Source organism: Styela clava, chromosome 7 (genome assembly GCF_964204865.1).
Source record: "Styela clava chromosome 7, kaStyClav1.hap1.2, whole genome shotgun sequence".
NCBI lineage: Eukaryota > Metazoa > Chordata > Ascidiacea > Stolidobranchia > Styelidae > Styela > Styela clava.
In genome coordinates this window covers 2,802,599-2,819,597 of record NC_135256.1, presented here as the reverse complement: position 1 = coordinate 2,819,597, position 16,999 = coordinate 2,802,599, and the positions used below count along the sequence as shown (strand labels likewise).

Genomic DNA, 16,999 nt, shown 5'->3' with positions numbered 1-16,999 from the left:
AACCTAGGAAACTTCATACCTGAACTCTTTTGTAGTATGAAGGCTCTACTGTAATCTTAATATAATTCTTAGCGATCATGCTATCCCGTGTTTATCAATCTAAGATTATCTTCCTGAAATATACGACACATGGCTCTACACAAAACATTACAGCTTCAAGAAAATGTACATCTTCCGCCCCCTGCTATTAAGAACATCTTCAAACAGTTAACGTTTTTCCAGTTTAATATTGCTTCATGATTTTGCTTCATTCGACAATCGAAAATATTTTCAACAATTGTTACACCAACAATCCCCCCTCACACAAAATTTGTTAAAAAACATTGAGCACAATTAAATATATCATAGTCTGCTCGAAACAACTGTTAAAAGTAACAAGGACACCATGAATAAAAAAAAATCCAAAAATTATAGTGTTTGATGTCTTAATTTTTGTTTCAATTTTGGAATTCGGAAGATCTTAATGTATTTGTTTCAACAGTTCACAAATTCAGCTTGCCAATCATACAGAGAAAAATATATTGTGAAAATCATAGCCATAGGATCTAGGGACGTAATAAAGTTCTCAATATATATATATAGAAAGAAATTGTCAATACAAATCTTATGCTTCATCATTAATAAAACGCTTCGAGATCTGGCAACTACATTATGGAACTTCAACATGTATATATTTTATACTATAACAATTTATCCCGACAGACATCAAGAGAAGACTATTTGGTTAGGAATGAGAAACACAAGTGAACATTGGTGAAATAGTGCAGCTGGCTCTCTTTCATAGTAGTTTACAAATTTACGATTTATGCAAACTGCCACAAGACAAGACGCTAGCACACTAAATGACCAATAAAAGTTGTCACCACTAGATTAGACAGATGGGCATAATAGTATGAAAACCCAATTACCAGTGACGATCATTGCAACCAGATGTCAACCAGCTGAAGGAATATTGGAGGTATCACAGATGACCATCAAAATTAGATGGTCACTACTGGTCAGCATTCAAAATGATCACAAAGGGGAAATCCCAACTAATGGCTAGCATATAAAATATTCTCAAGTGCCATTACAATTTGATTGTCACTGGAGGGCAGCAGACTGAATGATTATTGAGAGCAATTACATACAGGTACCAGCAGACCAACTGGTAACCGAGAGCAACCAAAAGGTAAAAATACACTTGGATTGAGAATCATCATAAACAAAAAATATTTAGCAGAAAAGTTCAAAGTTCTTTTTTTTTGTGTGGAAATTGATTTCTTCCTAGAGTTTTCAAATATTTAATTTAGCAATGAAACAAACACTTCCTATGTCCCTTGAACTTTAACCTTTCTTTGTTCCGGTTGACAGGAGAGCAGTAAGGCCGCTCGCACCGATCATCGATAAGACGTAATTGGGGAGGGAGGAATAACTTTTCAAGAGAAAGAATGAGATGGTGATCATGGCAACGAGGAACAACGCGTTGCTGTACAAGATTGAAAGTTGCATCGATTCTGCTTCCGCTATCTCGTTCTTTCTCCAGAGGATTCTGAATTTTGAGAATAAAAAAACAACACTGAATGGATGTACAGCAGAGGTGAGCAAGGTTTTAGAACCATGGGCCAAATATGTTGTCCACCTAGACTGACTGGCCATGTAAGTGTGACGTAAAAAGTAACATTTATGAACCAAATTCATAGTGTTACACAAGCAAAAGTGGAAAACAATATGCCTCATGCCAAAACTGAATTTAACCGCAATCTCAACAATTTCTTGAGCTATTTTTTGCTAAAACATCAAAATTCGATTTCAGTTTAGTTGTGGCAGCATCAGGGGGGCCAGATTGAATAACCCAACGGATTTGGCTCGCGGCTCGTACTTTGCCCATGTCTGATGTACAGGGTGGTCGCTAAAAAGCAGAAGATCAGATGAGATCACGACTAAATGCGTATAGGTATAGGTTGAATTGGAACGATATCCCACAAATTAACCTTCAAAACGCTACACAAGCTTGGACTTCTAGGGTAAGACACTGCTCTGAAGTGCATGGACGACACTTTGAGCATCTACAAGTGGAATACAACATATGCCGTAACGTAAAAGTTACTCTTTGTAAAAATGAATAGCTGTCTGACAAGTTTTCTGTTTTTTTTAGTGACCACCCTGTAAGGTCAATAATTACTTGTGAAAATATCGGCGTACCAGTACTGTTGGAACACAAGCTTGGACTACTAGGGTAAGACACTGCTCTGAAGTGCATGGATGACACTTTGAGCATCTATAAGTAGAATACAACATATGCCTTTAAAAAGTATAAGTTACTCTTTGTAAAAATGAATAGCTGTCTGACAAGTTTTCTGTTTTTTTAGTGACCACCGTGTAAGGTCAATAATTACTTGTGAAAATATCGGCGTACCAGTACTGTTGGAACCAATATGGAGGTAACTAATTTTGTTCGCATACTTTACAGGAGTACCAAAATATAAATATTCAGCTCAATCCACATCAAGGACCTTTTTAATAGGAATGAAAAATTAACGACCGACTACCAATGCTCAACGAAGCAAGACCAGTCAGAATATTGCATAATAACATTCCATACTTTTAATGCTGCTCAGTCATGCTTTGTTGATTTTTAGAATATTTTGAATAAATATACCTTTCATCCTTTTCTTTCTTTGATATTTTCTCACTGAGTCGTTCACTGATTTCTTTTGCAATCGGGTCTTCACGTTTTTGTGCGAGTCTGTAACAATGAAAAAAATAAATAATATTTGTGAATATGGAAAGAGGAAGCATATTCAGGGTTTCAAGACAAAAATATTACGTGATAATAGAAGCTTAGAACTGGTATCTAAATATTTCAATGGAATGTGACAATAGTTTACAAATTGAGAATATACATATAATCATTCTCTCAAAACAGCTGTATAAAGTCTCGTCCTAGTGGTTGCAAGCAGAAGTGGGGAAACCACAAGCGCTTCGGCTCCAGAGCTATAGTGTATTCGAACTGTGGCTCCGGCGCTTCACCTCTTTATAGTGAAGCCGAGCTTTAGTTCCGGCTTCATAACCATTGATGATTTTAGTTGTAACCACTACTAGTAAACCATTAAACATCAGCCCAAATGCAGTTTCGTGGCAGTGAAACTTTAAAGTATGACATATGGGGTACAAAATTAAACTGTAACTTGCATATAAACTCAGCTTGAAAATTAATTTATTTGTATGAAGTATCAGAAAATTATTAATGTGAATTAATAATCAGATGACTAGGAGCTGGAATCACTAAAATTTCTGGTAGCTCTAGCTAACATGGTGAGCTCAGCTCCATCTCCATCAAGAGTCAGCTTTGAAAGCCCCTCAATATACCATTAGTCCCCATACATCACATGTAAGGTATATATTGGTAGTAGGCCTATGTGCCACATATACAGCTATTTTGTTCGAGCTGTTTCTACTCCCCTATTACAAAAAAGACTCTGCAGAAGAAGACACTAATACAGTGGTCGACAGACTGTGGATCACCACCTAGTGGTGGGATTCAAATTTTTTGTCAGCTGGTTCCTTTGCAAAAGTTATATATTTCAGCTGGTTCTGTTACAGACAGAACATTGACAGCAACCAGTAATGCCAACCGGTTTGCTGATCTCATAAAATTCTGTGAGACGGTTCTATAGAACCGGTGCAAACCGGCTGAATCCCACCATTACCGCCACCCAATCATGAATCAATTTCAAAACTTACTTGTGCTTCAGCTCAAATTTATTGTTCTTGTAAGCAATAGTAATGAGATACATGCTGATTAAAGTCACGAGGACAAATGGGATCGGGGTTTCAACAAGATCCATTTGATGGATGCGAATGTAGAGCCCTGAAAATATGAAATAAAATGATCAATAAGGACTGCTTTTTGTAAGTAGGCAGAGTTCTCCAATTTCAAGATTTCCCGACATTTGGTTCAATACAACAAACACTCCATTTGTCTCTGAAATTAAGTTTGCACTGTGCTCGACTTGATAATAATCTAAATTTATGGCCGTCACATGATTGAAAATTTGTTTTTTTTGCTGAAAAATCTTGAATGCTACAATAAAAAACTTATTCCCTTCGGTGAATCGTATTATTCAGAGTAATCCAATAGTGATATTTCAGACTGCACTCCTTTTTAGTTTAATGCGCAAAGCTGATTTGTAGATATAAGTCGCTATGGAGGCCCATACTGTCGCCTAAAAGAGGGTTTTGCAGTCACTGTGATAATTGAGGTCTTTCAACGTGGGTCTAATCTTGGAATAGGAGAAATGTGTCGTACTCAAGTACAATATACAATAGAGCAATAAACAAAATTAGACAAAGCCACAATACAGCAATACCTAGATTTCGAAAAATTACATTGCATTACAGTATTAGGACAGTGGAATGAATGGAAAATCCCATCTTTGAGTCTTCTCCTACTCTAAACTATCGAACTAGACTATATTTTTCTTTGCTTTCAACATTTTCTTGTAATATTTATGGTGCATAATAGCCTATGGAATATTAAAAAACATTTCACGGATCGCAGCCTCAAAATTCCTGCAACAAAAATAGTGAAAACGCAACTCACATATCGGCACAGCGGAAATGAAAAGGCCATGAAAATAGAAAATGATTGATGATTTTCTAGAGAGGTTCCTCCCAAAGTCACGCAAAAGCATTTCCTCTTCTTGACTAAATTGAGATTTCGGAGCCATCTTGTCTGCCTTTTAAAATGCAAAACACTTTGAAAATTAGATGAGAACGCTAAAGTTGAGAATCGACACAAACCGTAAATTCGCAAGACGTGGAAGACCCGCGGTGTTGATGTGTCAAAAAGGCGACATCTGGTGTGCGTCACGCAACGATACTTGTCGTCGTTGTACTAATAAGTTTACTTCGACTCCATAATCAGCATAACGGACGATAAAATATTTAATAAAAATGAATAAATAAAAACTGATTATAGAATCAGGCGAGCGAATAAAATCTTAAGTGAGGTTCATAGCGTACAGAATTTGAGTTTTGTCAAAAGAAGTGGTACGTGTTCACTATTTTAGGATTTTAATTTTAGTTGTGGCTTATAAACATCAAAACATTATACAGGAAAATTACTCGAAAATTTATTTTTTTATGTTAGGGTTATCGTATTATATCACAAATATGCGTAACAGAATTTAAAATTCATTTTATAGAAATTTGACTAAAAAGTGTTTTGAATGTGAAAAAATAATAATTTTAAATATCGCTAGAAAGTTTTCTTTATAAAACTCTCAGTTGTAATGATATATTCAAGCAATCCATAAATATACGAACATGTTCAAAATGATTGTACGGTAGATGGCGACAGAGAACCGTATTCAAATCACCATAGAGATATCACACGCATCATCTCACACACCATAACTTTTCGTCATGGCCAAGTTTGTTATCGCAGGTTAGTTTTTACTCTTTTCTTGCATGTTTTTAGTCTTTCAGATGAAAATTTTGTTAAGCTCCATTTTCCAACTAATAGATACTGGTATATAAATGCTGAAATGTCTGAATTTTCACAAAATACATTACATGTTATAAACGTGTTCTAAAGTCTGAAAGTTTTTCTTGCTCTCCAGGCAGCCAGGCATTCCTGTTTTTATATTTTCGAAATAAATTGTATTGAACCGTGTTACATAACACAATAACAGAAATTATTATAGTAGTCTAGTTTTTGTATCATTTCATGACTGAATACAAATAATTTATTCTCATAAGTATAATAATATAGAGGCACAGTTCTTACCACTTCATGGCAGCTCCTTCCACGAACGAATCGCGGTAGCTCTTGCCATGGTTTTATAGCGCTATTCAGTAATCAGTATTGACGGTATATTCACAAATTAATGTACCTGATTTCAATGATCATGCGGAATTATATCTACTTAAACCCTTACCCTAACCCCAAATCCATCAAAACTGTATCCATGGGAAAAACGTTCCAACTTACCCAATATTTATTACCATAAAGGACAGCCCTGTTTTTACGGCCTACCTGCGGGGGTTATGGCAGTAAAATTTTACCTGCCATTGGTTTTCAATTTGCTGCAGAGGTAACGGCAGCTCGTCATTGGTTTGTGGCAACTAAAAAGTCAGTCGCCATAGGTTTGGCCGTAGCGACCATGGTATGGAAATACCGCCATGGTTTTGCGGCAGCTGCAGACGCCACAGAATACTCAAAACTGCACTCGATAACATAATTGAGTTTTATTTCCCAAATCTAATATCATGTCTTTTATTTCCCAGGTTCCTGTAATTGCCCATATTATGCGAAACTTGAACTTCTAGCAGATGAACTTTGTATAAATCTGCCTCAGTTCAAAGTAAGTTAAGTTTTGTTTGTTTATATCAGAAATCGGGTCTCATGTAGTTTCGTACCTAACATACTTCTAGTGGGCGTAGCATAACAATTTTTTCACATATCAATCCTAACCCCCTCCTGACTACACCATCCAAAAATTATGTCAACACGACGTCACAGTGACGTAATAGAGCCCTTCAAACTATATGAACTGCCATCCAAGACGCGCAAACGAGCACCCGAAATCGAACAGTTATTTCTCTCGTTTCTCGTCGCAACGATTCCAATAGGAGAGAGATCGATTACGTCAGCCAGTTCTTTGTCGTCGGCGCCAATGCCATTTCGGGCGATTGTACGAATATTTGGCAAGCTCTATGACGTGATTGTGATGTCGTAGTGACATAATTTTTGGATGGCGTAGTCAGATGGGGGTTAGGATTGACATATCAAAAAACTGTTATTCTACGCCCACTATAAGTACTTTAGGTACGAAACTACACGAGACCCCAGAAATCTTAGCACACCAATTTACTGGTTTCGTGTAGATTCATACCTTAAGTACTTTTAGTTGTCATAATGATTTTTGCACATAACAGTTCTAACCCTTACTTGACTACGCCATCCTAAAATCTCATCACTACGATGTCATAGAGATTGCCAAAGTATACCCACGATCACCTGAAATGGCATCTGCGCTGACGATAAAGAACTAACGTCAGCAATCTCTCTCAAGAAAAATTGCTTGCTTGATTTCGGGTGATTGTCTGTGGTCTTGGACGATGTTTGAAGGGCTCTATTATGTCACTGTGACGTTGTAGTGGCATAACTTTTGGATGATACGGTCAGGCGGAGATTAGGATTGACATATTCAAAATATGTTATGTTACGCATAACAATATGCGTTGGCGCGGCGGTGTGGCTCAACGGGCCAAGCGTTCGGAATACCCTCGCCACCGCACCTCTAATTACTCTGCGTGGGTTCGCAGGTTCGAACCCAGGGATGGTTATGTGCGAGAGGATTGCTGGACTCCTCGCCATCGTTGGGTGGTTCCCGTAACCGCTGGTTGGTTACGGCTTCCTCCACCACCAAGTCCATGCTTCTGAAAACAAACAATATAGCTAATCCCATACCCGACTTGGAATGATAACCGGACGAATTGCTCAGGATGCATTTCATAAAAACATTTTTACTTTTAAAGGTCCACAAAATTGTTAAACCAGTTGAAGAGTGGTCGGATTGGCTTCGGGATCTTTGTATAAAAAATAAATGGAGTCATGTGAAGAGCCCCATCGTGTGGCGAGAATTAGTCGACCGAGGAGGAAAAGGTTCATTGATCGGTGGATTCAATGAATTCCTTGAATATGCCCAGGTTGGAAAGAGTAGAATTAGATTTTCATATTTATCTTAGGTGAGAGAAAAGACGATAAGATGGCTAAGTCATATGGCTTCTCTTGTCTGGTTACCAGTAGAGATGTACCGATACCACTTTTGTTGCCGATACCGATACCAGCTAAAAGGTTGATACGCCGATATTCGAAAACGACCGATATTGCTGATATTCCTATACCGATATTCCGATACTATGTAATTATTATCTCAATTGTGCAGGAAAGACGGTTTAAAACAATAGTCTTTGAGCATTATTAATAGTGCACATTATTTCGGATCAGAAAAAAAGAGAAATATCACACACATATATATATTAAAAAGTTGAATGTTTTGGATCCAAATGCGGTAATTGTTCCAGATACATAAACTTTAGAAAAAAAGACTCTATTTCAAACTTACTATTTTTGCATGTTTTAGGCTGGTCTGGTCTTGTGTGGATATCCTGTCTCTGAGAATTATTATTCTTGGGTTATTATAAACAATCGTGGTCTCCATGAGGTCTTGTTCAGACTACAAATTATAAAACAAATAAATTAACTTCTATCATTTAGTGTTACTACGGAGTGACGTCGAATATCATGACAGATTTGATGTTAAAAATGAGAGAAGAAAATGAGAGAATGAGTGATGAGAAGAAAAAAGAAGAAGAGTATTATAAAAGTTTAAGCAAACCTATACATATTTGTATTACTAAGTAAGTTTTTTTTAAATATCTTTTGTGTTTTGTTTTATATGTTCTTAATGAACAAGGATCTCTATACCAGGGTTTCCCAAACAGGGTTCCATAGACCCCTGGGGGTTCGTAATGACTGCATCAGGGGTTGCATTGATATGAAAATAGTCTGATCGATTGGTTTCAATCTAAAAGCCATTACCTTCTGAGTTTATCGTTACAGACTTTTATCTTTTGCTGTCAGAAAAGGCAATTAAAATTTCATTTTGACTACCAAATCTTTTATGACACAGCAGTGTGAGGCATCATTTTCAGCTCTTACCAATATGATGACAAATACAGGTTGAGACTCGAAAATAATTGAGGGTCGAAAATAAGATTCACAAACAGCGGCTCAAAAAGTTTGAGTAACCCTGCTCTGGACAAACTAACATCTATATTATGGGCTGCGCCCTGATAGCCGAGCGCAGTGGTTTACAACCTTTCATTGCTTGTTCCCTCTTTCTGGAGGGGTTTTAGCACTCATGTGCCCCCTTGTTTATCATTGCAGTGGTATTTATAGTGTTATTTCGATTGGTGGATTCCAAATCCTATTATGTTCAAACAATTCATGCTCAACCAAGTGAAACACCCTGTGAAATAACTTTATCAAGCGATGAAACTAGGAAGAAAGAGGGGGGGTCTTGTAGTGAAATGCAAAATCAGTTTTGTGTCTAGCATTGTGGCCCCCATTAACTGCTCTGTGGCCCTTCTTGGGTGCCACAGACCCTTGGTTGGGAATTGCTGGCCCAACCGTTAAAGTGTTATGAGTAAGGCACTGGTTCTGGCACTTTTTAGCGAGCCCGGGAAAATTTTGTTATTATTTTCCTTCTAGCGTAAGCAGTTATTTACCAAAAAGACAAGGTCTCTTCTTGTAATAATTGATATTTATCAAATATGTGCCTGCCTTGTGGTGTGTTAGTGGCGATCATTTCACATTTTTCAGATGCTATCAGGGACACATTTGACTCCAACAGGACATCGGAGTCAGTATCTGAAAATGACACAAATGTTAGTCCCCGCTATCCTTGCACATAACTTCTGATATAAAACTAGAAATTCTATGTTATTTTTATTGCAGCGCTTCCTGTCCATCGACCTATCATTTAGTCCCGGCTATAGCAAGTGGAGAAGTGTTTGGATCAGAAGTTGAAATAGCTTTGAGATTGCTCGATTCAGAAGATAACATGAATATATTGAAAGGTAAGGTTTGATCCAAGAGCATGCTGTTTATAGGATAGGATTTACATATTTATCCCGGGGGAGAGGAAAGCCGATAAGACGGCTTATCCATAGGGCGAACCACGGCCTCTCGTCCGGTTACCATTCCAAGTCGGGTATGAGATTAGTTTTACTGTATTGTTTGTTTTTGGAAGCATGGACTTGGTGGTGGAGGAAGCCGTAACCGACCAGCGGATACGTGAACCACCCAAGGACGGCGAGGAGTCCAGCAATCCTCTCGCACATAACCATCCCTGCATGGGATTCGAACCTGCGAACCCACACAGAGTGATTAGAGGTGCGGTGGCGAGCGTATTCCTAACGCTTAGCCTGTTGAGCCACACAGCCGCGCCAAATTTTCATATTTATCATGGAGGAGAGGAAAGCTGATAAGACTACTTGATCATATGGTAAACCACGGCCTCTCATCCCATTACCAGTTTATGTTGGGTATGAGATTAGTTAGCCAGTTATTGGTTTCTGATGCATGGACTACATGGTGGAGAAAGTCCTAACCGAACAATGATTATGTGAACCACCCTATGGCAGCAATCCTCTCGCACTTATTTATCCGATAAGCCGATATGACAACTCAATCTTTTTGCAAATCACATCTTTATATCCGGTAGCCAGCTCAGTAACCTTGCTAGATTTGAAATACTCATTTAACCAGTCATTTCTTTCAAGTGCATAGACTTCGATAGTGGAAGAAGCCAAAGCCAACCAACTGTTATGTTTACCATTCTACAGATGCAAGAATTCCAGCAATCCTCTTTCCTACGATATTACCCCCCTGGGTTACGAATCTGCAAACCCACATGATGTAACATCCATCAGGTCATTTGCATTGCCAATACCCCTAATTTAGTGCACTCTGGGTGACATGGCAAGTTTTTATTTATATTTATCATCATATTCTTTATTCAGGACTTGAGTTGGAGTCGTTTGACCTTGCATATCCCCTTCTTCGTCAAACGACCTTGACCTCTGATCCTGAGAAAGCATTGAAAAACACAACAGCAGTTTTTATTCTTGACGAAGTTTCGATGGAAAATAAGAAAGGACAAACAGATTCAAGGTAGATTTTTTCATACCACAGATTTATATGCTTCTTTCGCTGAAGAAGGCTCTACACAAGAAGTCACTGCTAGGTACTAAGCTAGTTTAGGATAGGATTTATATTTGTGTCCCCGGAAATAAGGAAAGCCTATAATCTGGCTCAATCATATGGCGAACCACGGCCTCTCATTCGGTTGGTTACCAGTCCATATTGGGTAGGGAATCAGTTGGCCGGTTATTTTTCGTTTTCAGATGCGTGGACCTAATGGTGGAGGAAGGCGTAACTGACCAGCGGTTACATAAACTACCCTACGGAGGCGAGGAGTCCTTGTACATAATTATCCCACACAGGATTTGAACCCACAAAGACCCACACTTAGAGACCCAATTAGAGATGCTGTGGCGTTCGTATTTTTAACACTTGCACGATGCGTCACATCACTGAGCCAATAGCTAGCAAAACTATGTTTTATAAAATTGTTCAATATTTTTAATTTTCTTGTTCCTAGGACTGACTGGTTGAAGAGGAATGCCAAGTTATTTGAAAAATATGCTGAAATATTGAATAACCATGCTCTGGCTGATGTAAAGGTAGGAATAAGTATTTAATTAATAGTGTGTGATATTTGGTACGACTTGCTAAGCGCTAGAAACATGGTTGCAGTTTCGTTGCTGCTTAACAAATGTAACAAGATGTTATCAAATGCTACCTGCCAAATTCTTGCTGGATCTCCAGAAGTATGTGCACCAAGATGGCGCACAACCTGAACATTGTATGTGTACCAGATTGGTGTTCAGGTTGTGCGGCATCTTGGTGCACATAGTTCGGGAGCCCCTTCTTGCTAACCACGAGCCTACCAGACCCACATCGAGATGTGGCGCACCGCACTTAGCGTTAGGGATGCGCTCGTCATCGCATCTCTTCTCCCCATATGTGGGAAATAATTATGTGCAAGGGAAAATTCCTCTTCGTCGTCGAAAAAATTTCTCTCCGGTTGGGAAACAGGAAGTTATAGCTCTATTCGTTGTTCAAGTTCTTGCACCTGCAAAAACGTTTTGGTCGAAAGACACTGAACTACTCATTCAGTTTATAACAAAATATTCTCGTTTAGGTAATCGTATCAGGCAGTGGGCCAGTCAATTTCAACACTCATGTTCTGATAGAAAATGCAACAAATATTTCAAAACAAAATATAGTGGCTGCTTCCAGGCTGCAGGTAAGATCCCTGGATATATTTTTTTCGAGTTTGCTTTAACCAGTGGTTCTCAATCTTTTATTTTCTGGCCCATCCTGAAAATTTATCTGTGGCCCAGCAGTGGACCATGGCAGCACCTCATTCCCACCACTTCGTCACAGGTTGTAATAAATTGAATGAGCAATACCAAACAAAAAAAATCGCTGTTCTTCCAGACTATTGTAACTTCTAATTTAAAAGCACCTGCTCATACAGAACATTGTATAAAGTGAAACCGTGGAAACGGCTCGAAAAAATATGAAAATCTAACCTTTTTCTAAAATATTTTGTCAACCTTAATTTCTTCCTTTCTTATTGTTTCTAGGAACGTAGAATGAGAGCATTGCTTGCAAATAAATTGAAAACAAATTCAGTTGGAGTGAAAGACGCCATCGTGTGGGGAGACTGTGCAAACGATGGAGCAGAAAGAATATTTGCGGACATTTCTTTAGCTCGAACGCACAATTATGATGGCGCAGTTTGGGGTCCTGATTGGTTCTCGAGACCTGTCATCGAAATGGTTTATGACAAGTGAGATCTTTTTGGTTTGTAGTAGGCTCATAGCAAGGCTCTGAACAAGGGCACTAATAATTTATAGAATCGTTATGGCTTTCTTTAACTCCAGTTTTCCTAATTATTAAAGAGTTTAAGTTGCAGCATCTGAGTTTCAAGAAATAAATTCGTATAGGTTTATTCCATTGCTAGTGTGGCCACTGCGTGATTCAATATTATATTTGCTCTGGTTCATTTTCCCTGTTAAAAAAGTGCGAGTGCTGGGTATGCTAGGTTGTACTGAAATGTTTTTCCAATATACATATTTTTTGACACTGTACCCTGCAATTTTTTTTAATTTTTTTAACTTGTGTTCGTTTAGTGTGTATTTTCAGAAGTGTAAAAATAAACTACTGTATATCCTTTCAGTAAATGGTTATCAACAGACTTCATATCTGACCTTCAAAAGCATGAAACAACCTTGAAAGACCAATTGCATCATGATGGAAGTGTTAGCGCAGCTTCGGCATTGTCTTCACTCATGCATGATTGGTTTTTGGGTTCAAAGGGCGATGAGATGTTCTCCTTAGGAGTGGAAAGTGAAGGTGCGTAATAATTTGGAGCGAGTTTTGCAAGCAAGAAATTAACACTTTCACGAGTGTTAGGCGCTACGCTAGTTAGTAGGCTTTGAGTGTTATCATTGATCAAATGCGGTTGTTTTGCACAAAGGTTGTCCATGCTCAGTCCATCCAAGTCCATGCTTCTGAAAACAAACAATATAACTAATCCCATACCCGACATGGAATGGTAACCGGACGAGAGGCCGTGGTTTGCCATATGGATAAGCCGTCTTATTGGCTTTCCTCCCCCCCAAGAGATAAATATGTAAATCCTATCCTTGTTTGTGATTTCACAAAAGCCTCATTGTTAGCGTTATGACGTCCTCTGTTGCATGGTAATTGTTATTCTGCGCTCACTGCGGTTCATTTGATAGTGTAACAAATTGCCCGATAAATTAACTTCAATTCAAGTATTCGATATTAACAATGAAATTAGTTTCTGACATCATATATGAAATTCATATCGTTCGAAAAAAGGCTTACAGCTTCTGTAATTTTTCTTATTTTCCAGGTTGGTATGGCGTCAAGAACTGTGTATTCTCTCTCCCAGTTAAATTCACGACACCAGGTTCGTACCAGGTGGTTTGGGATCTTAAACCTGATGACGAGACAATGAAGAAAATAACTGAATTAGAAAATGAAGTGAAAAAAGTGAGTTTGCTCTGAACAAGGCGCCATACAAGTAGCCACTCTTGAAGGTTTTCTTGAATTTTAAGTAAATTTTTTGATTTCAATTATGAATGAATAAATTTTTATTTTTCAGGATATTCGACTTGTTTTCCCTGAGGAAGAACCAGCATTAGTAGAAGAAAAGGTTTGTGTTGTTTGGTTTTTATATTCGAATTTAAATTTTTTGAAAAACATATCTAGGCGCAAATATGCAAAAGTTATATCCACCAGTTTACCCAGAATATAACAAATAAGACTTTCAAAGGGGTGGTGCTGAAATTCCTAATTGCCAAGTTTGTATTAGCTAGCAGGTCCCACGAGGGCCGGAAAATGTGGGATTTTCTTGAGGGTCCAAAATGCATTTCGAACTACAAAAAGTTTTTATGTATGATACGGAAAAATGCCTTTTTTACATTTCAAAAAGGGGGGTTTCAACGAAACTTATTGCTGTTAATAATGATTCCCGCAATGACATCTATGAGAATATCGAAATAAGGTTGCCAATGATATTAGATGCTGTCTGTCGACCACTTTGCCAAGGATTTATCGTGTGACATCACAGGAACCATTTTTTCATTCATTCTAGGTCTTTGGTGAAAATGTTGAGGTGACTGCGGAATTCATTACAACAGACTCCCTCACCAAAACACCAGGTGGCGATAAACTAGAAATTATCAAGGAGGAAAATGAGGCAACCAATGGTACAGAAGGAAAGGTTTGTCAAGAGATTTTGTTTCAAGTTTTAATTGATTCAAAGGTCTCTATATCGGTGGTTTCCAAACTTTTTGAAAAAATCTCATGACAGACCCCTTGCAATTTTATTGATGACTACCAGCCACTAGAACAAAACATTGAATGTTCACAACAAAAAATCAATGCATCGTACGGTGAAAAACATCAAGACGAACAAAAGTATATGACGAAGTTTAATGAGACTTGTTTCGTTGTAAAACTGGCATAACTTCATAAACTGCCTAGTGCCAACTGTAACTCCTTTCTATACCAACAAACATGCAAAAAGGCAGCGTCAGCTATACCAATTAGTTAACTTGTATTGACAGCGATTGAACTCTCTGTGATATCACAGGCCCACAGCTCTGTGACATCACAATGAGCAGCGTGATCAAAACAGTAAGAGTAAAGAATCAGTGTCTTCAGCAGTGATTGCAAAGGGGCAAAAGGCGACAAATGTGTATTTGGCAAATTTAGGCACTTAATTTTTGTATAATCAAGCTATGAGCCATATAATAGATAATAGGACCCCACTTTGGGAACCACTGCTCTAGATTAACTGATATACCTCCATCTTATACTAGCCTTGGCGCTCCAGAAGTGTGTGTACCAATATGGAGGTAACTAATTTTACATCAAGTTGTGTAAAGAGACTGAAACCTATATCCACTTGGCTAACACAGACAGTCTCTGAACTCGTAATAGAACTAAATTAATGAAGATCAAAATAAAATTATGGCCTAACCCTAACCTGATACACATACTACAGGAGTACCCTATCCTCTCACACACAACAGAAGCGTGCAGGTTAATCAGAGGTGCATATCCCTAACGCTTAGCACGATATAATCTTGACAGGTTCTGTTATCAGTCTTCTATCAACTATTTTAAGAAGTGTTACCTGACCTATGTCTGTTTGTGAATGTGTAACCACTAAACGTCAGAACCGACAGACATGTGTGGACTCTTGTAGAGTCATCTACCCTATGCCTAATAAGTATGAAAAATCAGCATCACCGGTGTCGGCTCTTGATAGCATAGTAGCATAAAATAAACTACAACGCAGGAAATTTCGCTGTAGGAAATCTCGCAGCATAGAAAAAATTGCCGCAAGAGCATTTTGCTGTAAAACAAGTATTTGTGATAAAAACAGTTAGGTTTTTAAAAATCCCTTTATTAAACAAAGATTTGTTATTTAAGAACATTCCCTATAAATCGAAACTGTTTTTATCACAAATACTTGTTTTACAGCAAAATACTCTTGCGGCGATTTTTCATGCGCCGAATTATCCTATGCGTCAAAATTTCCGGACACGGCATAGTAGTAGTAATTTCACCCAATCCATAGTGTGACAATGGCCTAGCAGTTAAATCATTAGTCAGAACTGTGTCGGCATTGCAGGTTTCACATTCAAATTTGATGCCCACCACCTTGTTCCCTCTAATTTTTTGTAGTATGTGTGCGCAGAAATTTTGGTGTGTGCGCACTTTTTTGGAAATGACTAATATTTGTGCAAAAACCAATGAAGAAATTTTGGCGTTCTAACCGGGTAATGGGTGGACCAACAACAAACTTTCTCAACCTGCCAACCGAGAACATTGTTACATTACATCGAAATACGTCTGTGCGCAGTAAATCTATGCGTGTGCGCAGCCTCTAAAAGCTGTGTGCGCGCGCACACCTTAGAGGGAACACTGCCCACCACCTCGTTCATGGTGTATTAAACCTGGCGAGCAGTGCCAAATCGGAAGATTTCTATCTCGTCCAAAATTGCAGCTCTTTCCATACTGTTAGGTTATGGGATTAGTTTGTCAGTAATTTGTTTCATTTGGACTTGAAGAAAGAGAAAGCCGTAACTGACCAGCAGTTACGTGAACCCTCCAACGGCGACGGGGAGTCCAGCAATCCTTTCATAACATAACATAATTATATACGAGATTCGAACTTGCGAACACACGCAGAGTAATCGGAAGTTCGTTGGCGTGAGTATTCCTAACACCAAGCACAATGTCCCACATTGCCACGCCATGAATAAGTGTAATATACAAAAAATCAAATCTCACACTTTATTTACATTTCACAACCAGGATTCCGCAGAGAAAGAATCTGAAGAAAAACCAGAAGATACTGCTGAACAAAATGAAGAGGAAGCAGAATACGATCTTGCAGAATTGGATCCGGATATGGATGATATAGAGGAAACACCAGAATGAATGGAAACCAACAATTTTTTGACTTCTAGAACATATATATATATTATTTTTGTGAAATAAATCTATTTCAATTTTTATTTTGAGACTGTTTTCCTTCAGGTGTGCCGATTTTTCATGAAGTATACAAATACCACAGCAAGACTATTTTAACCTTGAATCCATGCTAAGAGCAGGCTGGACTACCGTTAATGAGAAAAAATTTTCCCTCGTTAGTTTGCGAGCATTTCAGCATGTTAAAGAACTTTAGCAAATACCGATTCTCGGTAAATTGAGAGAATGCATGTAACCAGGCGTCTGATTTGGCACAAAATAAACATCTACGACACT

General features: G+C 38.2%; 2 protein-coding genes across 2 annotated transcripts; one reads left to right on the top strand and one right to left on the bottom strand.

Annotated features, from left to right (window-relative positions):
* Positions 1-207: 207 nt before the first annotated feature.
* Positions 208-4,834, bottom strand: LOC120328826 (translocon-associated protein subunit gamma-like). Its single transcript, XM_039395370.2, has 4 exons — positions 4,586-4,834; positions 3,727-3,853; positions 2,642-2,728; positions 208-1,531 (listed from the first exon to the last, which is right to left on the bottom strand). The coding sequence occupies exons 1-4, from the start codon at positions 4,710-4,712 to the stop codon at positions 1,327-1,329; spliced, it is 546 nt and encodes a 181-aa protein (XP_039251304.1). The 5' UTR covers positions 4,713-4,834; the 3' UTR covers positions 208-1,326.
* Positions 4,835-5,353: 519 nt separating this feature from the next.
* LOC120327781 (putative malate dehydrogenase 1B) lies at positions 5,354-16,749 on the top strand. Its single transcript, XM_039394141.2, has 14 exons — positions 5,354-5,431; positions 6,274-6,350; positions 7,528-7,698; positions 8,270-8,412; positions 9,512-9,633; positions 10,579-10,729; positions 11,220-11,301; positions 11,823-11,927; positions 12,271-12,476; positions 12,867-13,042; positions 13,569-13,708; positions 13,821-13,871; positions 14,313-14,441; positions 16,547-16,749. The coding sequence occupies exons 1-14, from the start codon at positions 5,410-5,412 to the stop codon at positions 16,670-16,672; spliced, it is 1,701 nt and encodes a 566-aa protein (XP_039250075.2). The 5' UTR covers positions 5,354-5,409; the 3' UTR covers positions 16,673-16,749.
* The last annotated feature ends 250 nt before the right edge of the window (positions 16,750-16,999 follow it).